Source organism: Cricetulus griseus, chromosome 4 (genome assembly GCF_003668045.3).
Source record: "Cricetulus griseus strain 17A/GY chromosome 4, alternate assembly CriGri-PICRH-1.0, whole genome shotgun sequence".
NCBI classification, from domain to species: domain Eukaryota; kingdom Metazoa; phylum Chordata; class Mammalia; order Rodentia; family Cricetidae; genus Cricetulus; species Cricetulus griseus.
Genome location: NC_048597.1, coordinates 186717656 through 186742372, shown reverse-complemented (window position 1 = coordinate 186742372; position 24717 = coordinate 186717656). Strand labels below are relative to the sequence as shown.

General features: G+C 42.7%; 2 protein-coding genes across 5 annotated transcripts in view; one reads left to right on the top strand and one right to left on the bottom strand.

Annotated features, from left to right (window-relative positions):
* Tmod3 (tropomodulin 3) overlaps positions 1 to 4837 on the top strand; it is a 63348-nt gene extending 58511 nt beyond the window's left edge. For all 4 annotated transcript variants that reach the window (XM_027411137.2, XM_027411136.2, XM_027411138.2 and 1 more), the window contains one exon: positions 2393 to 4837. In XM_027411137.2, coding sequence (XP_027266938.1) covers positions 2393 to 2427 — 35 coding nt within the window. In that variant the 3' untranslated portion in view covers positions 2428 to 4837. The remainder of the gene's footprint in view (positions 1 to 2392) is intronic.
* Positions 4838 to 10775: 5938 nt separating this feature from the next.
* LOC113839453 (RNA polymerase-associated protein LEO1-like) lies at positions 10776 to 23028 on the bottom strand. The gene is given in 9 exon segments (XM_035443812.1): positions 10776 to 11110; positions 12147 to 12245; positions 14356 to 14542; positions 15433 to 15574; positions 17262 to 17396; positions 19299 to 19393; positions 21168 to 21252; positions 22175 to 22402; positions 22949 to 23028. Coding segments are annotated over 9 exon segments (1098 nt in total). The 3' UTR covers positions 10776 to 11063.
* Positions 23029 to 24717: the final 1689 nt, after the last annotated feature.

Here is a 24717-nt window from a genome sequence, read left to right as displayed (position 1 = left end):
CTCTCTCTCAGTGTCTCTTTACCTCTTTTCTCTTTCCTTCCCCCTCAATCCTCTTTCTAATAAAACTTTTCATGGAAAAAAAAAGAAAAAAAGAATCTTACTCATGAAGTAGTTTTTGAAAAAAATGGGCCAGGTAGAAAATACGGACTCCAGGTGACAAAGAATAATCAAAACTAGCGCTCTGCTCTTTGCTCTCTGCCTTGTGCACACAGCAGCTGCTAAGATCTGCTCCCAGCTTCATTCTCTTTCAGTGCATTGTGGCCTCTGTCCATAGACTCAGGCAGAGAGCTTGGGGACCATATTTCCTAACACAGGGGTCCCAGAGCCTGACCTGACACAGTTTCCTTGACAGATAACGTCCCTTCAGCTTGCAAGTGGGGCTATATCAGATCTTTGTCCTCATTTTTATAATATCTTTTCATTGTCTTCTTACTCTCAGCTGTCCATTGAAATCCTTCTGCCTACTCGCCATCTCTCCAGCTAAGAAGTGTCACAGCTATAACAGAAAAGAGGTTGTATGGTACACATACAATAGTCACTTCAGCACTGAGTTGTTCATCTGTACACTAGCTAACTGCATAATCAGCTTTCTGTGGAGTTTTGTTTGCTGTGCTCTGTCCTATAGATCCTGTCTGTATATCTTTAATATTTTTTAGCATGCATTTTAACATCTGAAATGGTTTGCCAAAACCAGCCAAACCGTGCCCTAACAATTGCCTGGTGTTTCCCTTTTTGCTGTATATTTGTATTCTGGTCTCCTTGGCTTTTTCCTCCCTTAATTTTTCAGTAGACACTTGAAGCTTGTTCCTCATTACTGTAGGTTAGATCAGAATCTGGGGAAAGTGAGTAGTTGGTAAGTGTAGTTCATGGAGGAGACAGTAGCCTTTGCTTTTATTTTCTGACTCCACTCAGCCAGTCCTTATACACACAAGTAAATATCTGGTTCCAGCATCCAACAGTCAGAATAGCATGGGAGCAGCCATTACTGTGGCTGGGTAGAAGGTAGCATTTTCTTGACTAGCTCCTCGGACAGCCAATTCAGGCTAGAAAGCGGTGGTGCCTTGTGACTGGCTTCCAGAGGGGAAGTGGGGAATCAGTAATCAAAGGCTGAATGCAGAGTAGCAAAACCAACAGCACAGGAGTGCAGATCCTCGTGGTAGCCAAGTAGAAATATGGCTGAGCCTCAGGGCCAGCGTGTAGTCTTGCCATGGTGGGTGGAGCAGAGCCCTCTGTACTAAGCACTGCTCTGTGCAGCATGCTATCACATGGCCATGAGTGTGAGATCCCATTATTCTCCTGCTGCAGAGCAAGGTGAGAGGCTGGCTGCCACACACACACAGCACACATTCCACAAGAGTGGCAGAACTATGGGTATGTTCCCTTGTGACTCTGCCACTTGCTGTTCTGTCTTCTTGAATAGTGCTCAGCCATAGTGTTGAGTACTGAAATGGTAGCTCTTGGTAAATGCCCTCGTTGACTGATAGACACCTGAAGACCTTACTTGCTACTGGCGCGCTCAGTAACAGTTTAATGTCACCAGTCCATGAAAAGGCTGAACACCATCAGGCATATGTATCGTTTGCTCTATCATCTGTACTAGTTGACTAGCCATGTGCAGCCAACATTTATAATAGCCAGAAGGGAAATATGTAAAGAGAGGGGAAATTTTGGAAAACAGTTGCAAATCAGCTATCACCTTTAGAAATGATGAAAGTAATTTTAGATCCTTCAGTGTAAGGAAATGTATCTATCCAGGGGAACATGCAAATACTTTTAGTAAAACTTCTTAAATTTTATTTTATGTATTGGTGTTTGCCTGCATGTATGTCTTTGTACTTTGTATGTGCCTAGTATCTGTGGTGGCCAGAAGTGGGTGTCAGATCCTCTGGGACTGGGATTATAGACAGTTGTGAACTGCCATTTGGGTGCTGGGAATCGAACCTAGGTCCTCTGGAAGAGCATTGAGCTATTTCCCCAGGTCCCTAATATAATTTGTTAACCACAGCTTGCCAGTGTCATCGTAAACATTATTGTATAAACTGATCATGTATCTAAACTTAGGCATACTTTTTTTTCTTATAAGCAAATGACTTGAAAACTGAGTGCTAAATGCACACTGAATAAATACTATGTTGAATACTGGGCTTTAGGTTTACCTAGCTGCTATGTAAACACCTGCATTATAAGATACATAGCTCTTGTTTAGAAGCCCCTTGATTTTCAGAAAGCAAATGACAACGGCAGATGACCGAGCCCTCTTTATTAATGAATCAGAACTCAGTTGGTGATGAGACATTAACTGTGTTATACAGAACCTTGTTACAAGCAAGCTAACATTTTATAAACCAGTAGGGATTCATAACAGTTTTGTTTTGTTTTGTTTTTTCCTCAGTGCGCAAGAGGCGAATTGAAGGAGACCACCAGTAAGAGTGCCAAGGGTAACATTTGGAAGCCTGCAGATGACCAGAGGCTCCTGTTGGTGACAACAGATGTAAAAACTTCCTGGGTAGAAGGGGAAAGACTGGAAATCCTTTTTTTTGTTAACTATATGCATTATTTTCCTAGCTTAAGGTATTATGTTTGATTTGTAAAATCAGTAATGGGTAGTATTTTATATTTTTAGCCTTTCTACTGAAATCATTTTAATTTAGCTTAATTGAATGGTTTGTATTTTTTAGATAAAAATGCAGTTGTAGGAAAAGTTTCAGAAGTCATGTATGTAAGAATAATTTGAACACCTTGAGGACCAATCTTTTTAAAGCAAAAAGGGATATTGCTCACTTGATATTAATGTTGCTCCTTATAGATAAAGGATACAGCACATGGCTGTTTCCTTTAAAAAAAAAAAAAAAAACTCGGCGGTGGTAGTGCACATCTTTAATCCTAGTACTCGGGAGGCAGAGGCAGGTGAGTTCAAGACCAGCCTGGTCTACAAGAGCTAGTTCCAGGACAGCCTCCAAAACCACAGAGAAACCCTGCCTCAAAAAAAAACCCCAAAGAAAACTATGAATTTGGCAAGAGTTTGCTTTTTCCTTATTAGGGAAATAAAATTTCAGAATTTTAAAAGATGGCTCAGGATCTGATATATCTACATAAGCCAAAACAGGTCTCCAGAAGATGGATCAGTCCTCCTCTGGGAGACCGAACAGTCCTCTTCATTGAAGGTTTCTGTACTCATCCAGTGGGCCTCAGCTACACTGGGTTTTTTGTTTGTTTGTTTGTTTGTTTGTTTTGGTTTTTTTGCTAATAGTCCTTAATTCTACCCCACTGCCTACCTTATTTAAAAGTATAGTTATATCTAAGGTTACTACAGTATTTCATCTTGCTGTGGACATTACATTTTTGTAAAAGCTAGTGGTTAAAAAGCATCAAAGTAGAGAGGTTATTTTCTTCCCCATAAAAATTCTCTTGGTCAATACTCAGTTACTTAGAGTAAAAGAAAAAGAGAAAGGTGCTGTTAGATATAGGAGGTAGTTCAAACCCAAGAAACTCGAAAAATGGCCATTAAACTGATGAGTACTTGTCAGTTAGAAACTAAAACATGAGCTAGCTATGATGGTCGCTCCTATAAACCCAGCACTTGGGAAGCTGAGAAAGGACTATTTCCAGATGTTTGTAGCCATCCTGAACTAAAAAGGAAATTCCAAGTTAGCCTGGGCTATAAATGTGAGACTCATTGTCAAGAAAACAAAAACCTGTACCACATGGTAAGATATTCCATATATGATTCCACAGGTGCAATACAGCATTGTAGTTAATCCCACTCCACAGTATTCTAGCCAATCACAAAACCTGCTATTCTTCAGAAGTCCAACTTTAGTAGATGGCTTCCTTTCATTTTACACTTTTAAAAATCCACATGGGAAAAAAAAAAAATTTCTATAGCATAATAGGTCATCGTTATCACCCAGGTGTTAGAGTGAGGATTTGAGCAGTGTACTGAAGAGTGGGGTTGGGCAAGGCTGCACACCGATGCCCTACTTGAGGATTTGGGTTTGTATCTTTGTCCTGTCCCAGGGCAGCTCCTGCAGAAGGAGTAGGAGAGGCATTCACAGCCACAGACAACAGAGAGGAAAAGGTCCAGTGAGGCATAACAAGTTGAGTTTTGCTTATACCATTCCAGCTCTGTAATACATTATATAACTGAACAAAATACTTCTTTATAAGTAACTTAAATATGAACTTATCCAATTAAATAGATACATTTTAAGAATTATTATGGAGGTCAGGAATGGTGGCACACACCCTTAATCCCAGCAGTAGGGAGGCAGAAGCAGGCAGATCTCTGTGAGTTACAGGACAGCCAGAGCTGTTACACAGAGAAACCCTGTCTTGAAAAAAAAAATTATAATGGAAAACAGTGTTTACCTTGATCTTTAAAAGTCTGGCACCTCCTGACTTTTTATTAACTCAGTATTTTCAAATTCCTCTGAGATTTTTATGACATAGTAATAAATTAGGACTTTGCAACTGTTTTAATTACAAGTCAGCAATTTTCTAAACCCTCAAGTTTAATGTCAAGTTAAATGGTTATCTAAGAATAACATTCAAATTTTGAAAAGCTCTTTTAAAAATTGCTCTTTTAAAAAGTTTTAAATGGCCCATTTTATAAAACTGTGCATTTGTATTTGTCTTGTTATAATTTTCAGTATGCCTACATGAAATTGTATACATTAAATTCAATGCTAGTCTCTAATATTAATACTTTGAAAGTAGATTTTGGTGCTATACACTTACTATAGCTAAAATCTACTGGAGTTTAAAGAATAAATGAAATACATTTTTCTAAAGGTGCCTGTCATTCCAAAGACCAAATAAACATTTTGTGTTAACCATATTAGCGGCTGCTGGTGATTTTAAGGACAGCGTCTTTGATTATTGAGTTGTACATCATCACTAGTCAAATTAGCCGTGTACTTTATCCAAGGGGTGCACTCCTGAAAAGTTACGTGTAAATAGAGCTTTAAAGAGTGTTTTCCTACTGATGATCCCCTCATGTGTTTTCCTTTAAAGTCAATATAACAAGATTATAAAAGAAAATGTCTTAATAAAGTATCAGTTGTGTACTATATCATGTTTAACCCTTAATACCACTAAAATAAGTTATTAAGCTTCATAAAACCTGTGGTTCCCAGGGCTGTGTCACTTGTTCTGTATAAACTCAGGACCTACTGTTCCCACTGTTCCCCAGTAGGTGAGTCTTGGTTCAGCTGGAGTCACGGCGCTGCCACCCTAAAGCCTTGCTGTGTCTGGCTGTGCTCCTCCAGCACTGTTTCTCTTTGAACAGCATCAACTGAAGACATGGCACCCAGGAGAAATGAGCCTGTGGGTGTTTGAGAGACAACTCCTGCTGCTGCTGCCAGGCACAGGTGTGAGGATCTGAACATCTGTCTGTAGAACTGTCTCTCCATCAGTTCTCACAGATCACTCTGATTTCTAGATAGTTCTCCCTCTTCACACTTAACAGTTGCGGTTACATTGAGAAAGTGCCTTCCACAGGTCCTTACCTTTTTGTCATGTTGACCTTTCTGCACTATAATTTGGTTCCATGAGTCCTTCCTTATAAAAATTAAAGATAGGGGCTGGAGAGATGGCTCAGTCATTAGCAGTCATTGGCTGCTCTTTCAGAGGTTCCAGGTTCAGTTCCCAGAGCCCACATCAGGCAGCTCACAATCTCCTGTAACTCTAGTCCCAGATATGATGCCCTCTTCTGGCCTCTGTGGGCACCTGCTCACATGTGCAAGGAGGTGCACAAACATACATACACAGAAAATATCAAAAACATATGCAGGTTTTATAGTAAACATAACATTTCATTAATTTTGAACTTTTCAGTCTGTCATTTAGAAGGGCCAACCTTAGGGGTTAACTAGGAAAAAACAATACTTCTAAGTAAATTGTTTTAATCATTGAGCATATTATTTTTATGTTTATACTTTGTCGTGTATTTTAGAAAACTTAGTTAACAGGTAAAGGATTGCACCTGGGACACCTACTTTAAAGGCCAGGTGAAAACAGACTGTAGCACTAAGATACCACTTGCTCTGCTTTTGTTAACTGATGCAAGTTCACACCTTTAGGGTGTCAGTGTTTTGATACAGAGCAAATCCCATAAAAATCTTTCAGATTTATGTATTCAGATAAGCTTAAGAATGAATTCTCGCCGGGTGTTGGTGGCGCACGCCTTTAATCCCAGTACTCGGGAGGCAGAGGCAGGTGAATCTCTGTGAGTGAGTTCGAGACCAGCTGGTCTACAAGAGCTAGTTCCAGGACAGCCTCCAAAGCCACAGAGAAACCCTGTCTCGAAAAACAAAAAACAAAAAAAAGAATGAATTCTCACTATTTCTTTTTAAAAAGGGGGGGGGCTCCTGGAAATCAAAACAAGCTTCTTTACCCTCCATACCAGTTCATTGGCTCCACTTTTTTTAAAGCTGGATTTTTATATTTACAACCCATAATCCAGAGAATCCAATTACAATTTTTACAAGGGCACCAAGGACACAATTTCTAAGAGTTTTCTTCATTTCTACTTGTTTTTGTTCCAGTAGCTACACTATATACTCTCAACTGAATTAAAAAAAAAAAAGAAATAACTTCTAATGCTGAGTTCTTATACAATTCCTAATAATTCAGATGTCTCAACTTCAGGTATTAAGAAAATACAGTTGAGGCCATGTAGGGTTAAGGCAGCTGGTTGTATAGGACAAACCACTCTCTGCACTTAGAGAATGCCTGAGTTTCCTGAAAATCTCCAGCCCTAATTGCCAATGCTGTAGTCAGAGCCAGTCTGGCTTCCCACTGAAGACCTCTAGCCTGCACTCTCTAGGACCTGCTGTTAGCCTTCCATCTGTAACACTGATGACCCCTGCTCTCTGGGTGAGGCAGAAGGTGGCATGCATTTTGTTCACCTTCTGGATCTGCTCAGCATACTCACTATATCTTCTTTTGCTGTTCCACAAATGAGACCATGCACCATGACCATAGCAACTCTTATAAAGGAAAACTCTTATAAAGGGGCGGGCTTACGGTTCAGAGGTTTAGTCCATTATCATCATGGAGGGAAGCATGGTGCCATGCAGGCACACATGGTGTTGGGGAAGGAGCTGAGAGTTTATAGCTAGATTGGCAGGCAGCAGGAAGAGAGTGACACTGAGCCTGGCTTGAACTTCTGAAACCTCAAAGCCCAACCCCTTCCTTCAACAAGGCCACACCTAATGGTACCACTCCCTGGTGTCTAAGCATTCAAATCTGTGAGTTTATAGGGGCCATTCCTATTCAAACCACCACATTATCCAACAGCTGTATCCACCTCAGAGAACACAATTTCCTGCCACCAAAGTCAAGTTGAGCCCATTACAGCCCAGAGACCTATCTTCTGTCCTCAACACACTTCCAGCTCTTGACTCCTCTTTGCATTGGTCAACAGAAGTATCCTGGTAGGAGGCAGAGCTGTTCCACCTGCCAAGAGAAACTAATCTAGTTTCTCCAGATTAGATTTGTTTGAGAAAAACTGTAGCCCTTGAAACAGTGTCTTCTCCGGTCAGTAAAGGCGGCATAGCAAACTGAGGTCACTGAGAACAGAACTGTGTGTTGTTGTGTATCTTTATGTCGGTGTCTGGCTTGGCACTATAGAATCCTTTTGTATATTGCTTTAACACCACCACTTCCTCTAGTTTCCAGCAATGTGTCTTTTTTAAGGGCCTGATAGCAAGGTTCACATTTAGCCTATCACCTGTTGTCACATAAGGTTTGTAATTTCCCAAACCATATTTAGGCAACCACAGCATTAAGATTACTAGTCTGGGTAAAGGTTCCCTGCCACATATAGGATACAAAATCCCACTCTGGTCCCTGGCTCTTACACTCCATCCAACCCATCTTATGCAGCATTCCCCATGTCTTATGTGCACTGGCAGGGTAGGATATTATCAGCTTTGTGCTACTGAGGGTTCAACATTCCAGGTACCACCGCCTTGGATGCAGAGACTGAAACATCAGTAGACTGGTTTCCCTTCCTCCTCAGCAGGGGTCATCATTTACCTTCTCTTGTGGCTTATAAATACTATTCTTGATGCAATGTGAAATTTCAAGTTCTCAAGGCTGGAAAGCCAAGGCCTGGATGCCAACAGACTTAGATCTGGTTTGCAAATGTCCTCCTCACTGACTGTTGACCTAGCAGAACAAGAAGTAGCAGGTTCCCTCTAGGTGTTTCTCAATTGGTATGTGTGGCAATTTGTAACAGTTTATTTCATCTCTGCTTAGAAAAAAGAAGATGGTGAGGTTTCTCTCCTTTTTTTGTTTAGTTTTTATGACAGGTTCTCACCATGTTACCTAGCCTGGCCTCCAACTCTAGAGCTCAGTGAGCTCTGCTTCAGCCTCCTGAGTAGCTGGGACTACAGACATGCATCACTTTGCCCAGTTGAGCAATACATTTATTTAATAGTTTTGAGATGTTAGATTGTGTGCTTAGGGATTGCTGTTTACAAAGTGTTTCCCTGGCTGGGGTGGAATCCCGGCAGGCAGCAGAGTCCAGTCCAGGGTCACCCACTGCTTTGTGTGCTAACCTAAAGATTAAACTCTTTAAAAAGGAAGTTTACAAAAAAAAAAATCATCGGTAGGTGATGACTTGCACATTAATCCCAGCACTCAGGCGGCAGAGGCAGGTAGATCTCTGTGAGTTTGAGGCCAGCCTTGTTTACAAAGCAAGTTCCAGGACAGGCTCCAAAGCTACACAGAGACACCCTGTCTCGAAACAAACAAACAAACAAAAAAAAAAAAAAAAAAAAAAAAAGGAAAGCTTACTGATTCCCAAGTTTTTCTTTCCTATTAGTTGAGGACTCAATCCTTGTATCCTCCCTAAACCCTTATGCTGAAGATGGCCTTTGGAGGGGGAGGAGGGGTATGCACACACATAAAGCCCTTGTGCCTCCACATTCCCACTTTATTTCTGTTTCAGTCTTGTGGATGAATTATATTTGGTTTGGTTTTGCTTGAAGCCTGAATAGAGCTTTATGTTAATGCATGTTTCTCTGTCCTTTGAAGCTAGGTATTAAATAAGGTTTTTCTGATACTAAAATATCAAAACACTAAATGCTTTGTAAGGAAAAAAGGAAAAAAAAAAACAACGAATTTTCTGACATTTAAATAATAAGTGTTATCCATCCAGTTTATAACCAAGCAAAGTTTCTTTTGAAGACAAGACTATAGGCATTTAAAACATACTGAATACTGAAACAAGTAACTTTATTAAAGCTCATCAAATATTCAGACTTTTTAAAAAACACTTTTGTTTTAGAATTCCAACATTCATTACATTTTCCTTGAGGAACAAGCTTATTGTTGGTGAGGGGAGTAGATGAGAACAAAGTATAACAACACATGAATGACAATGGCATTGTGTGAAGCCCATTGCTGTGTATGCTAATCTGATTTATTAATAAACCCTTTAAGAGATAAAGCTTATTAATTCCCAAGCTACTCTTTCCTGCCTGTTACAGACTCAGTATTTTTATCCTTCCCATATTCCTACACTGAAGTCCTAACATGCAGTAGTGTGAGACTTGAAGATGAGCCTTTGGAAGACAATTAGGGGTGTATAAGGTACCCAAAGTGGGACTCTCATCCTGACCTAGTGTCTAAGAAGAGACAGAAGTCTCACCACCATGTGAGGACCAGCAAGAAGGAGCTAGGTCTTTCCAAGCCCTCACTAGGACTGAACCTTGATGCTGGGAATATGAGAATTAAGTCTGCTGGAGCCACTCAGTCTGTAGCCTGCACTACCATGCATTTCCCTCTTGAACCATACAAAATGGTCACTAGTTGGCCATCTTTTCATCAGTGCTCAGTTGTGTCTGTCCATAACATGTCTGTGGGGATGGGTGGGGGAATGGATGACTGATACCCAATGTCCTTTGCCTTACTATAAAATCTGTCTTTTGTATATGTTAGCTTAGTTTTATGGACAGACAAGAATGAGTATTGATATTCAACTGAACCATATGAAATTATGTTTTTGTTTGTTGGAGACAAGGTCCCACTACACCTCAGGCTGGCCTCAGACTCACAGCAGTCCTCCTGCCTCTGTCTTTCAAGCGCTATAGTTAGGCATGAGCTGTAATTCAGCCATACCTGGCCAAAATCACTGTTTTATGAGTAAAAGTGGCCATGTTCTTTGGCCTTCTGGGGATGGTGAGTCAGATGATGTCCAAGCTGCAGCTATCCTAAGTATGAGAGGAGGAGCCAGCTACAGGCTGTGCCTGATCAGTGCTTCCATGTGTTCTCTGAAACATCCCAGGTAAAAGTGCTGAGTCCAGGGACCAACAGTTTGTATGGCTAACCACATGTAATACAAAAGTGCCAAATAGTTTTGCCCTTCAAACGTTAAGCTTTTTTTGCATGGTTTGTAGAGTTGGCCTGGAGGTTCATGGGTACATCAGAGTCAGCACCTTCCTAATGCTTTGATCCTTTAACACAGTTCCTCAGGTTGTAAACCCCCCAACCATAAAATTATTTTGTCTACTTCATCACTGTAATTTTGCTGTTATGAATCATTATGCAAATTATCTGTTAAGCAGGATACCTGATATGTGACCCCTGAATTCTAAATGGGTCTAAATGCTTTTTCTGGAGCTAATACTAAGCAAAAAAAAATTTTTTTTTACTATACAGCCATGAATAGTGCTATAAAAGTTTAAAGGAGGTCAGGTGTAGTGGCACACACATTTAATCTCAGCCCTCAGAAGGCAGAAACAGGAAGATCTTTGTGTGTTCCAGATTCCAGGCCAGCCTAGTCTATCTAGCAAGTCCCAGGCCAGTCAGGGCTACATGGTAAGATCTCATCTCAAAAACAAACAAACAGAAAAACCCAATGGTTTCTGCATGGCCCATCTCTTTGGCTCATGTGGGTCAAAACAATCATTCTTGCTTTACATTTGAGCAGTTGGAGTGTCCCTAAGCAGTCTAATGCATGCCCTGCAGATGGGCGCCCTCGGTTCAGTCCCAACACAAACAGAAAACTAAGGACTTGGATTTGATAGACACCAGTGGACATTTCTTTTTACATTTCACTCTTCCTCTTCATCCCTTGGCCTCTTTCTGGAGGGCTCATCTCCTGAAGAAATATGAAAGGTGGGTTATAAAATTCATATAAGGTGTTTCTGGCAGCCTTGTCCAAAGTAGTTCTGAACTGACAGGAGACATGTGCCCTAGAGACCTGTGTTCACACACAGCATCATCTCTGGGTGGGCAGCTAGGCTCCTGGGACTTGGGTTTCCCTGGGTGGCTGTCCTGATGGGAGGGACACTTTCCATTCAGTATCGTATTTCTATCACATGACTTGAAGTACATAATTTTTGTCTCAGTACTTCTATAAAATTACTTATGTTAAAGTCTGGTTTTAGAGGCTGGAGAGATGACTCTTGCAGAGAACTCAGGTTCAGTTCCCAGCACCCACGTGGCAGCTCATGCCCTCTGTAACTCTAGATGAGTGCTGCATGCATGTGGTGTACACGGAAGGAAGACACTCATAAATAAAAAAATATATATATAAAGACTGAGTCTTAAGAATGCTTAGGTATGTTTGTGGTTTTGTTTAGAAAGGTTTACATATGTATACACACATATAAATAAATTAGCAAGTAGCCACTATTTCAACATTAATGCAACTGTGGAACCTGGAGCAAGTTACGTGCTCGGAGGCACTGAATGTCCCAGGAGCAGCAGCATGGGGCCCCTCACGTAATTTAAGACTTGCAATGTCTTCCCGATCTTATGGGGGAAAAAAAGACTCAGTAGCAGACTGAGTAGCTCTCCATTGCTGCTCTGTTCAAACAGCAGGCACCTGTTTCTCCACACTGAGCATTTGCCATTCTCTAAAGGAGCCTTGCTGTCTCAGGGCCCTGTGTCCTGCCTTGTACCTTCTCTGTGTAGCTGAAATGCCTCGCCCTTGCTTGTGATTTTGAAAATTTCTCTTAATTTTTCAAGAGTCTGTGTGGCCTCCCGAGACCCAACCCTGCCAGACAGCAGAGTCTCTGACTCTTCTTACTGCACTTGAGTCACCGAGTGTCAGTGAACTATATGCTGTGCTCCTGCTCTCTGAGCTGGCTCTGGATACAGGGTCACCCCAGAACTGAATAAATGTAACTTACCCATGTCACTCACAAGTTTCTTGGCTTTAAGTAGTCTTCTGGCCTTATCTTCTTCAGATCCTTCATCATCACTGGCCGAGGAAGGCTGGGCTTGTTTCTCTGAAAGCAAAGGGGTTCTTAGGAATGGGGTTGACCTTGAGAGGGACCCACCCTTACCTGGCTGTAGCCATCTTAAGTTGTAACTACCATGATTTCTCCTGCTTAAGTAAAACTCGCCTGCCCTCCCTGCCACTTTCCAGCGCACTGTAGATGACACAACCATTAAAATGGCTATGGAGCTTTTTGTTCAGACCCAGTACTGTGAGTACGAGGAATGTGGTGACACCTTTGATATATGTCCCCTGCTGTCCTAACTGCTACATAAGCTCCTGCCCTCTCACCCAGGCTGCAAGGATCCAACACTCTTGCTGCCATCCTTGCCCATAACTCCTACAAAGTCCTCATTGACCACCTGCCCCATTACTCCCAGCATGATCTGCCAGGCTCTTCAAGCTGGATTTTCCCAGAACAGCCTTCAAAGAGGAAGACTTATTCCTGACTTTTACTTTTGCTGAAAATTGTCACTCGAACTATACTTTTTGAGAAATAAACAAGAAATTGGCTTTTGTTTGGTTGTTTTTGCTGTTTTTGTTTTCTTTGCTTGTTTGCCTTTTTTTAAGTTTCAGTAGAAAGGCAAATAGAACTTTCACATGAGCTGAATGACAGCTTGAGACGTTCTCAGATTGAGCAGTCTCAGGTTGAGCACTATTTGGTACCCCGAAGCCTTATAAACATATTGTTGTGGGAGTTTTCATTTGTTTGTTTTTGAGATGGTCTCTATTGGCTCTCCTGGTACTTGTTAAGTAGCAGCCTAGGCTGGCCTCCAACTCAAATTCTCTTGCCTCAGCCTGCACAGTACTGACTGGAAGCTTCTGCCACCTTGTCCAATTGTTCATAATATCTTTTTTGTTTTGTTTTTTAATAATTTATTTTATTCCAAATACATTGGTGTTTTGCCTGCATGTCTGTGTGAGGGTGTCAGGTCCCCTGGAACTGGAGTTACAGACAGCTGTGAGCCACCATGTGGGTGCTGGGAATTGAACCCAGGTCCTTTGGAAGAGCGGTCAGTGCTCTTAACCACTGAGCCATCTCTTCTGTTCATAATATCTTTAGAGATAATGAGGTTTTAATACTGAGTTGTTGGAATACATTGCTGGGCGGTTACAGGTCACAGTCTACCACAGCCTGGCAGCTTTCTCTGAGCTTGACAAAATTGAAGCTCCCTCCCTCTCCCAAAAGGCTTCCTGCTCTCTACCTGCCCTTATCTGGACAATGCCCCTGGGCCTGCAGGACTGACCTTATCTACAAGCTGTCCCTAAACCAGATGCCTGGATTTATCTTTAGCTTGATCCTTGGCACAGATCCCTGCTGAGAAGACTTGTTCTAGGGGCTCTGCTGTGGGACCCTACTGCCACATACTAAGCCTTGTGAAAGGAGAGTGCCACTTAATGCAAATTAGGGCTTGTCCCAGGTTTCCCAATCTTATGTATTCCTTAGACTCTGGAATAAAATTGAGCTGATTCACCTCCTTGAGGGCCATCTCTGTTCATGCTCAGGGGCCACATACAAAGCTTTCTGTTGCCCCATCTGCCTCTTTCCCCTTTTGGACTGATAGGCTGATAGACTAAGAAGGAAAGAGGACCCCACACTGAGGATATATATATATATATATATATATATATGTGTGTGTGTGTGTGTGTGTGTGTGTGTGCGTGTGTGTGTGTGTGTGTGTGTGTGTGTGTGTGTACACGCGCGCATTGGTGGTTTGTCTACATGTATGTCTGTGTGAGGGTGTCAGATCTTGGAGTTACAGACAGTTGTGAGCTGCTACATGGGTGCTGGGATTTGAACCCCAGGTCCTATGGAAGAGTAGCCAGTGCTCTTAGCCACTGAGCCATCTTCCCAGCCCCCAAATACTGAGTACGTAATTGTGTTAATATATTCATTTCTCTCCACAAGTATATACCGTATGTAGAACAGATATTATGGTTTCTGGAGATGTCTTGTTTTCAATTAACCTTTTCTATGGGTGAGTGGCCCGAACCAAAGCAAAACTGAAGGGCTTGTGTGTTCCAGTCTTAAGTAAATAATATGAGCAAGATGAAGATCCCACCAGAGCAAAACTAGTCCCTGCCTACTGAAATGAGATCTGACACCAACACTGACTTACTGTGGACTGCTCCTGGGTAATGGTTTTTAATGGTAACTGGGCTGGAGGCCTTGCCTTCCTCCTCTTCTCCTTCCTCCTCTTCCTCATAATCACTGTCAGGCTGCTGAATGGTGGAACTTGGACCTGGCTGGTTCTTCTTCTTCAAATGGAAGTTCCGTTGTGTAGACACCCTGGCACGTTCTTTTTTCTGTTAAAAAAGCAAGCTTTAGACTTTAAAAAAAAAATATTTTCTGCTGGATGCATGCACCTGTAGTGGAAACTGAGGCAGGAAGACATCTTAAACTAGGAGTCCAAGACCAGCCCAGGAATATGCTGAAAGTTCCTCCAACAGAAAAGGGGAAGAAGGAAAGGGAAGAGGGAGCTACTTTGTGCCCATTCAAACCCATTTTTAAAGCAGTTTGATGCCCTGTGTCTCCAGTGTGCAGTCTGCTACCCTGCATTGCTGTAACCCCCCCCCCCAGTAAATGGTTTGGTGGAGTAAAGGCAACACCTAATTGAGAATGCCCCTGGCACTGTCCTGATCAAAGCTAGCTAGCACAGGCATGCTCCTGGGAGCTGTGTACATCCTCTGCAGATACCACTCACAGCTCAGAAGTGGCCAGCCTGAGAAACCCCTTCTGAAAAGAGACGACCCTCTTGGGCAGTGGAAGCTGGCTGTGGCCATCCCTAAGCTGCAGATACCGGACCTGCTGAGGCTCCCACCCTCCCATCCCCCCACCCCCACCCCTGCCAAGTTCCCAAGTTTCCCAGACATTCCTACTGTGGCCTTCAATGCAAATAATATACCCCAGCTTCTGACAACAGACCGAGGAGACTGCCAACTACCAACTTCTTAGAACTGCCCAGCATTGCACACTTTGGAGTTAAAAGAGCTGAGCCAGTGTCAAACGAGTCAGGAAGGTTCTTTAGACCTTCCCGTTTTCTTCTTTTTTCTCCCGTGGTACCCAGGAGTCATACCCAAGGCCTTTCACATACAAGGCGAAGCTACTAAGCTGTACCCAAAGAACTTTGTGATTTTTTTTTTTTAACTTCAGAAAACAGCCTTTAATGTACAAAAGGTCCCAACATAAAGCTTACCCGACATGCCTGAATCAAATCTGTGCGAGGCCACTCAGGGTCACGACCAGCCATCGGTAAGATTCGAATCTGTGTCTTTGAGCTTCTGTTCCCAAATGAAAGGGTCATCTTTTTATATGTGGCACTGTCTGTACAGTGAGGTCTGCCAGGAAATGAACAGGAAATAATCTGTCTCAGTTTTACCAAGAACACCAAAAGTGTCCATGCTTAATGATGACCTCACACTTGAGCAGAGTGAGGAGGCACGAGGACCACAGTTTCTCTCTGCTCACCACTCAGGGAAAGTGAAGTGGACTGACCCAGAGTGCCAGGGGAGAGTTGGGCAGCCAGATTAAGTGCTTTTACAAAGAAGACATACACCCAACTGCAATCATAGACAAGGATCATGAAATCTCAGATCCACAGGGTGGAGCAAGCACTACAGGAACACTTTGAGAACTAGAAGATGTTCCCTCCACCCAATAAAAGTAGGATGGTTTTAAAAAAATAGGTGGCCAAGTGTGTGGTCCTGTCTCAAAAACAAAGTGAGCCACCGTGGCGTGAGGGCCCTCTACAGCTCAGGATGAGACAAGGGTCTCAGCATGGAAGCAACCTGTAATCACATCACCCAGGCGAAGGCAGGAGGATTGCTAGCTTGAGGTGAAGAGGGATGGTAAGTTCAAATCAGCCTGGGTTACATAGCAGCACTGTCACAAACAGCAGGTTCCTTCCTGAGTATAGAAGGACAGCTTGTAACTGGGTCACGAAGATAAAAGTAAGGACATAAGGAAAGAAACTGTGCCAAGCAATCAAATAGTACCCTAGTGTAGAGCTCAGAGCAAGGGTAGAAAGCAAAAACTAAGAACTGCGCATGCTTCAGGATATGTCTTAAAAACCATCCGTAAGTGGGAAGGCTGAGCACTTACTGCCAGGTTTATGTACTATTTAACACAACATCCCTGTGACACACATTTTATAGCTAAGGAAATTGCAAATTGGTGAGACTGAGACCCTCAGGACTATACCCTTTCAGTTGTTGCAGTCTTTTTAAAAAACCAACACATTTACTAATGATGTGCGCCCCAGTCCCCAGGGTATAATTGGTTTTTAATTTACAAAGTTGTGCAACCATGACCACAATCTCATTTAAAATACTTCAGCATCTTCAAAGAAGCCATTCATCCACTCATGGTAAGTGCTGTACCTCTCAAGGAAAGCTGGATCCTGGTCACAGGTACATCCTTAAGGGGATGGGCCAGGGAGCTGGAGAAACAGCTCAGTGGTTAAGGGCACTGCCTGCTCTTCCAAGGACCTGGGTTCAATTCCCACCACTCACATGGCAGCTCACAACTGTCTCTAAATCTAGTTCCAAGAGAGCCAAGACTCACACAGATATACATGCAAGCAAAACACCAATAAGATAAATAATTTAAAAAAAGAAGAGGATGGGCCAAAGCAAAGCTGGCCCTATGTCTCTACACACACACACACACACACACACACACACACACACACACACACACACCAGTACCATATTCTGATGACTGTTTAGCTTTCTTGGGTTAGTTTCACTAGAGGGTAAGGACACACCAAGTAGCAAGCTACAATGGCGCATCTTTTGCAAGTGTACCGGCCATTGAGAAACCACGAACCAGTTCCTTGTAAGTTTTCATAGCATGAGCTGCTTCCCTGAGAAACTTGTAGTTAACTTTGAAAACTCATCCTGGAACCACACATGGTTGTTGGTGAGCTACACAATAAGAATGACGACAGTCCGATGGGTCAGGCTTTCCCCATCACAGCTCTGCTTTGTTCTTCAATGGCAAGTAGCAACATGTATAGAAAGTTACCTAAAAGTAAGTCTGGATTTAAAGATGGCTTGTCCCCGGAGACCAGTGTCTTCCCGTATAAACAGCTGGTTGTGGTTGTCCTGCAGTGGGGCCTTGTAGATATCAAACACTTCACTGCCTAAATGCAGGGACATGCTGGAGAGTAGAGACAATGAGGTATTAGGACGCTTAGTGAGGAGCACAGGATCCTTCTCACAGAACTCATAGAAACAAAAGATGCTCTCAATAGCCTCCCTCCAAGCTGGATATGCAAGTGTTTGTCTATAACCCTAGCACTGGGGAGGTGGAGCGAGAGGCCCAGGAGCTCAAGGTCAGGGTCAGCTACAAAGTGAGTTCTGGACCAGGATGGGCTATGAAATACAGTCTTGTTTGTGTAGCCCTGGCTGTCCTGGAACTTGCTATGTAAGCCAGGCTGGCCACAAACTTACAGAGATCAGCCTGCTAAGGTTGAAGATGTGCACTACCACACTAGGTGAGACCCTGTCTTTTTTGTTGTTGTCTTTGTTTATTTTTTGAGACAGAGTTCACTGTGTAGCCCTGCCTGTCCTGGAACTCACAGAGATCCACCTTCTTCTGCCTCCCTAGTGCTAGAATTAAAGGCATGAGCCACCACTGCCCAGCTTCATTTTTGTTTTTTGTTATTTTGTTTGTTTGTTTGTTTGTTTTTGAGAAAGGGTTTCTCTGTATTGCTTTGGAGACTGTCCTGGAACTTGCTCTGTAGATCAGGCTGGCCTCAAACTCTCAGAGATCCACCTGCCTCTGCCTCTGCCTCCCAAGTGCTGGGATTAAAGGTGTGTGCCACCAACGCCTGGCTTCATTTTTGTTTTTTAAGAATGGGTCTTAGTGGGCTGGAGAGATGGCTCAGAGGTTAAGAGCACCGGCTGCTTTTCCAGAGGTCCTGAGTTCAATTTCCAGCAACCACATGGTGGTTCACAACCATCCGATATGAGATCTGGTGCCCTCTTCTGATGTACAGATGTACATGGAAGCAGAATGCTGTATACATAATAAATAAATAAAATCTTAGAAAGAAAGAAAGAAAGAAAGAAAGAAAGAAAGAAAGAAAGAAAGAAAGAAAAGGGTCTTAGTTGGGCAATGGTGGCACAGGCCTTAAATCCCAGCTCTTGGGAGGCAGATGCAGGCAGATCTCTGTGAGTTCAAAGCTAGCCTGGTCTACAGAGTGAGTTCTAGGACAGCCAGGGCTACACAGTGAAACCCTGTCTTGAAAAACAAAAAAGAAACAAACAAATGAAATCTGTTCTCTAGGTGGTAGCTTGAATAAGAATGACTTCTAAATGTTCAGACATTTGAATACTTGGTCCCCTTTTCTTGCTACTTGGGTAGGTTTAAAAGGTGTGGCCTTGCTAGAGGAAGTATGTCACTAGGGGTGGGTTCTGAGTTTTCAAAGCCCCAGACCCAGTTAGCTTGCTATTTCCTGCCTGGCTTGAGAGAAGTGAGCTCTAAACTGTTCGTACCACCATGCCTGCTGCCTGCTGCCACAGTTCCTGCGATGGACTCATCCCTTTGGAACTGTAAGTCATTCTTCTCTAAGTTGCCTTGGTCATGGTGTTTTATTAGAGCAATGGAAAATTAACTAATACGCACTTCAGACAAAAAGTGGTAAAAGATACTTTTCAGCTTAGAGTTGTCTTACAATATCTTTCAATCTATATCTTCTAATTGGCAAACTGAAATGAATTCTCAAATAATTTCAATTTAGGGACTAGGGCCATAGCTCAGCAGGTACAACACTTGCCAAGTTCACATGAAGCACCGGGTTTGATCCCCAGCACTGCCAACAAAGATTATTTCAAATTACCGAGGTTTCAAAGGTTAGGCTTTTAGCCAAGAAGACAGAGCAAAGGGATCGGATCCAATTAAGTCAGATTTACACTCTCCCACTAGCCCAGCAGTAAGGCCTTACTTCTGCTTATCTCGGGTTTCTGAGGTAATTCCAGCAGCCCAGATTTTCTCAATAAAGTTCTACACAGGAAATTCCAACTTACCCAGGCCTCCCTCAGGCATCCCAACACTCACCTTCCATCTGACCACTTAACTATGCGAGCATTGCTTTCTTTAATTTTAGACCCTTCTTCATCCCGGCATATCCTCCAGCGTATAGTATTTTCCACCTGGTTCGAAGAGGTATTAGACAACAAATTTAACTAGCTATCTGGTTTTTTTGTTCCTCAAATGATTCATAGGCATATGGTAGGATTGATGGGTGGTAAGAAAATGGCTGACTCAGCAGCGCTGCCACCCACCAATTTACTACAGGTGTCTGGACATGTTGGTTAAGCTAACCAGACATTGCATTCCGTTTACTTTTCCTGAGGCCCAGGTCAGGGGAGGAGAGGCTGAACAGGATGTAGCCTGTAGAGCACTTGCCTAGCATGTATGAGATCCCCCAGTTCTATTCCGAGCACTGTTACACACACTCATACACACACACACACACACACACACACACACACACACACACACACACACACACCAAAAAAAAAAAAAAAACTTGCAGCCAGTTAAAGTCTGAGACCTAGCCAGGCAGTGGTGGCACATGCCTTTAATCCCAGCACTCGGGAAGCAGCAGCCTGGTATACAAAGCTGCACAGGAGAAACCCTGTCTTGGAAACAACAAAAACAAAAGCTGAGACCTATACTTAGTTCTGTTTGAGTCCAAATTAACTTATGAAATAGAAAACTCCAAGTCACAAAAGAGCACTAAAAATGAACCACACCTAGAGTTACCACCTAGAGTTTGGGGAGGTAACATGTCTGCATGAACAATGGTAGTACTTTGTCATCCCAGGTATTCTCAAGAGAAATCCCCTAATGGCAAGGTCTGCTGCTGTGCACAAAGTCAGTCTCCATGACGAGACACTTCTGTGGGAGGAGGCTGCTGGGATATACTTGGAAGGAAGTGTGTGTAGAAGGAGCGTACACCTACAACATTGTTTATCTGAGGGAAGCTAGTGAGTTTCAACAGTTACTACCTTTGTTTCCGTTAAAGTTTAACACTGAGAGCCGGGCAATGAAGGTGCACACCTTTAATACTAGCACTTGGGAGGCAGAGACAAGTGGAACTCTGTGAGTTCGAGGCCAGCCTAGTCTACAGAGCGAATTCCAAGACAGCCAGGGCTACACAGAGAAACCCTGTCTCAAAGAAATAAAAAGTAGGACAGGCAGTGGTGGGCACGCCTTTAATCCCAGCACTCGGGAGGCAGAGGCAGAGGCAGGCGAATCTCTGTGAATTTGAGACCAGCCTAGTCTACAAGATCTAGTTGCAGGACAGCCTCCAAAGCAACAGAGAAACCCTGTCTTGAAAAACAAAACAAAACAACAACAACAAACAAAGAACAAATAACAAAGGAAAGAAATAAAAACTGAAAACATTGAAATGTTTTCTTGAAAACAAGAAAAATGTTATTATAGAGGACAGAGAAAATGTGTGTGCTTTACTGCCCTAAATATCTGGAAAGGCCATTACTTCCATGTTCTAGAGTTATTTGCTGAGTAAGCAGGAAGCATTAGGAACATTCTCAAGCTTAGGTCTCATATTATCATCCCTGTGTTTACTGTCTAAAGAAAAAACTTAGGGGGCTGGAGAGGTGACTCCAGGTTTGGTTCCCAGCATCCACAGAGTGATTCACAACCATCCATAAATTTCAGGTCCAGAGGACTGGATGTCCTCTTCCAACATCTTCAGGTACCAGGCACAAACATGGTGCACCTACATACATGCAGTCAAAACACTCAAACGCATGAATTAAGTAAGTCTCTAAAAACATGTATGGAAGAACTTAGCCTGGGATGGTAGTGCATGCCTGTGGCCACAGCTACTCAGACGGCTAAGGTGGGGGGGTGGGGGGGACTAGAAGAAAAAAGGAACTGGAAACGGAATAGTACCTTTAATTTTAACCTAGTTTTGTCTTCTTCATAAAGCACTTTCTCATCTTCAAATTCATCTTCATAAAGCTGAGGGTCAAAAGGTCTAAAAATGTTTGCCAATTAGCCATAATTAATTACTGATTAACACTATAAACCATTTGTCTCTACTACATACGTCACAGTTGACAGATAACTTCATGAGAATCGTCAGGAAATATGCCAATGACTACTTTCTTGAAATTTCTTTTTTAAGACAAACTTCCTGAAATAAAATCTAAACTCTAATTCAAAATCCTCTTTGAGGAAACAGATTTTATGAATACCTGACCCATCCATTAAAAAAAAAAAAAAAAAAAAGCAAGACATCTTGAGCCAGGTACGGTGGCACTTGCCTTCAATCCCAGCACTCAGGAAGCAGAGACAGATGGATCTCAAGGCCAGCTTAGTCTGTGCATGGAGTTCAAGGACAACCATGGCTACATAGTGAGACACTGTCTCAAAAAACAACAACAAAAAAGTCCCTTAGTTTAATTAGCCAATATCTGGGCATGACATTTTTATATTTTAAAAGGATAAATAAATAAAAATTAACAACAAATTAAAACCTGAAACCTCTGTTTAGTTCAGGGGTAAAAATTTACCCCATGGAGTTTGTACCTGTGTGCCTCTCTCAGTGAGTAAGAACAGCCAACACTATTTTGTTGTTGAAGTTAATATCTGGTCTACATTCAGTGTCATTTTCACTGGTCACCCGTGATTTTTCCGGCATCTCACTCACTCTCATTCCATATGTTCAGCTTTACACGAGTGACACTGTCACGTGACACCTGTTCATTTACAGCGGAGGACCAGTGGCTAGGAAGACTGCTATCGGTCTAATTCTCTGCACTAACTTATTCTCTTGTTTTCAGTCACACAAGAAACCTTTCATCTTATGATGGATCAACTTGTAACAGTTAATTGACATTTTTTATACAGTTTTTTTTTTTTTCAATCTCTTGATTTTTTTTCTTTTTTTCTCTTACTTGGGTTCTATCCTGAGAAATCTTGGTAGTTTAACAAAATACAATTCGTTTCCTAAGTCAGAGTTGATGCTGGGAATTTCTATTTTTATTCTGGTTTCAGAGATTCGCCGTTCCACATGCTGGTTCGGAGGTACTCCACGTCCGCCCTAAGGGAGGGGTCAGAATGGGAGATCGTGAAGAGACAGGAGGGATGTTCCAGCTGTGCTCTGCGTTTGGTAGACACAGCTTTGAAAGGAAGTCAAGTCAGACACCACTTTAGGGCTAGCCAGCCATTCCTTTGTCCAAGCCTCTCCCCCAAACCCCACCACAACCACAACCACAAAGAAAAACAACAACTCACATGGGGAATAAAATATATTCTCCTGCATTACTAGGGAGATGTATTTTTTTGGCATAGCTGTTTTTCTATTTTGCATGACATTCAAGAAGCATAATTCAACCCTTCATTACTAAGTAACTACTAAAATCAGAAGAGATTATCAACATTGCTCATACAGCACAGTCGTGGATAAGAAAGACCTTTTAAATCAAAGGCTTGCAAGTCAAGAGTCTCAGCCCTGTGCCTAAAGTTTGGCATTCATCTTATTCTAATGGTTCCTCCTTTGCCTTCTAATTATTTCCCCAGATGCCCAATTCAGCTAAGAATGTGACCACACAGTTAGTCCTCTATGAACACCCTCTCAACATGAGACAAAACTCTCACGAACCTTTTCTGAACATTTTCTCCTAGCTTTCAATTCTGTGATTAGATGTGATTGGTTGACTGTACTCATAACAGGCTGTCTTGGAACAGGTGTTCTCTGGTCCTCATCGCTCTCTGAAGAAATGTCATCTATATCTCCAAACAGATCCATGTTCCCACTATAATCTTCAGTGTGGAGGGAACAGACATTATTATTTGTTCTAACTCACATTATTTTTAAATTTTTGTTTTTAATTATGTGCATGGGTGGGGGATACACACACACACACACACACACACACACACACACACACACACACGAGTGCAGGTGCCCAGTGGAGGCAAAGAGGAAGTCAGGTCTCCTGGAGCTGGAGTTATAGATGGCTATGAGCTGCCTGGCATGGGTGTTGGGAACTGAACTTGAGTCCTCTGCAAGAGCAACTGCTTCCCCAGCCTCTCTATGTAGTTCCTCAACACATTTCCAGTATTCACAGACCAAATCTCCACGCCTGGCCTTCAGCAGCATCACTAGAATGTAGTCAGAGAAGGAAGGAGGTGAAGTCACCAGGGTAACTACTTTGAGAACAGTTCCCAGAGAGCTGGGCAGAGCGGTGCACACCAGTAATCCCAACATTTGGGGCTAGCCTGGACTACATGAGTCCCTGTCTCCAAAACAGTGACTCCACTGATTGTGACCCTTTCTTTCATCTTCTCCATCATGTCACAGCTGATCTGTGGGATCAACGAGCTATAGCCTCAGTTCTAAAGTTGGACTGTGAATAATGCTGTGTGTGTGTGTGTGTGTGTGTGTGTGTGTGTGTGTTTCTGTCTTGCTTGTCTTTCTTGGGTCACTCACTGTGAGGGAAGCAGCTGCTTTGATATGAAGATGCCCACTCCCTATGGGGACTCCCACCCATGTGAGGAGAAACAGGAGGTGTATGAGCCTGCTTGGAAACAGATTCCTGAGCTGCATGCAGACTGGCCTTCAAAGAGTGCAGCCCTGTCAGAGTGCCTGAATCAGAACCTCGGAGCTAAGCCATCTCATCCCTCATCCCAAAAATCTGATCGAGAAATTGCTTGTTGTTCTAAGCTGTTGTGCACTGGGATAATTTATCATGCAGCAAAGATACCCAACAGTCACCCAAGAAGCACTTTCTCCCTTGTCTATATTTTTTCCCATTCTCTTTATTCTCCAGGATCCTAAATGGCTTCCTACAGTCTCAGAATACTTAAAGTGGAAGCTGAATCCTCCACACTCACAGGATTCACCACAATGACCAGCTTGCAAGTGACTGTCAACTTGTCCAATAAAGACATAAAGGAGACACAGGGCAAAGAGGCCACCTGACTTTAAATTCTGTCCATAGAATCACTGTTCAGAATTGCTTTCAAATTTGGAGCCTTTGCATCGGTTCCTCTATATGCCTTATCAACTCCGGAAAGCCATGCTATCTGCTATTGCCATGATTGACAGACGCCGCTTCACACTTACACAAATTACCTGGGCATGTGAAGACTGGCATCCTGAAATAGTAAACAGTCTAACAGGTCAGCCTGCTGATAAAGTAAAACCCAATCCTAGCCCTGAAATATACTGTAGATTTTAAATATTTTAGCACATTTATCTGTGTGTATATATATGGAGGTCAGAGGACAACTTGAAGGAGTCAGTTCTCTGCTACTGTGTGGTTTCCAAAAATCAAACAGGTTATCAGGTATGGCAGCAAGTGTCATACCCACTGAGCCACCTCAGTGGCTCTCCTAAAAGCCAAGAACAAATACCTTGTGTAAAAGAGGACTATACTACAAAATGCAGCTATTCAAAATAATAGGGGGAGCCGGGCGTTGGAGGCACATGCCT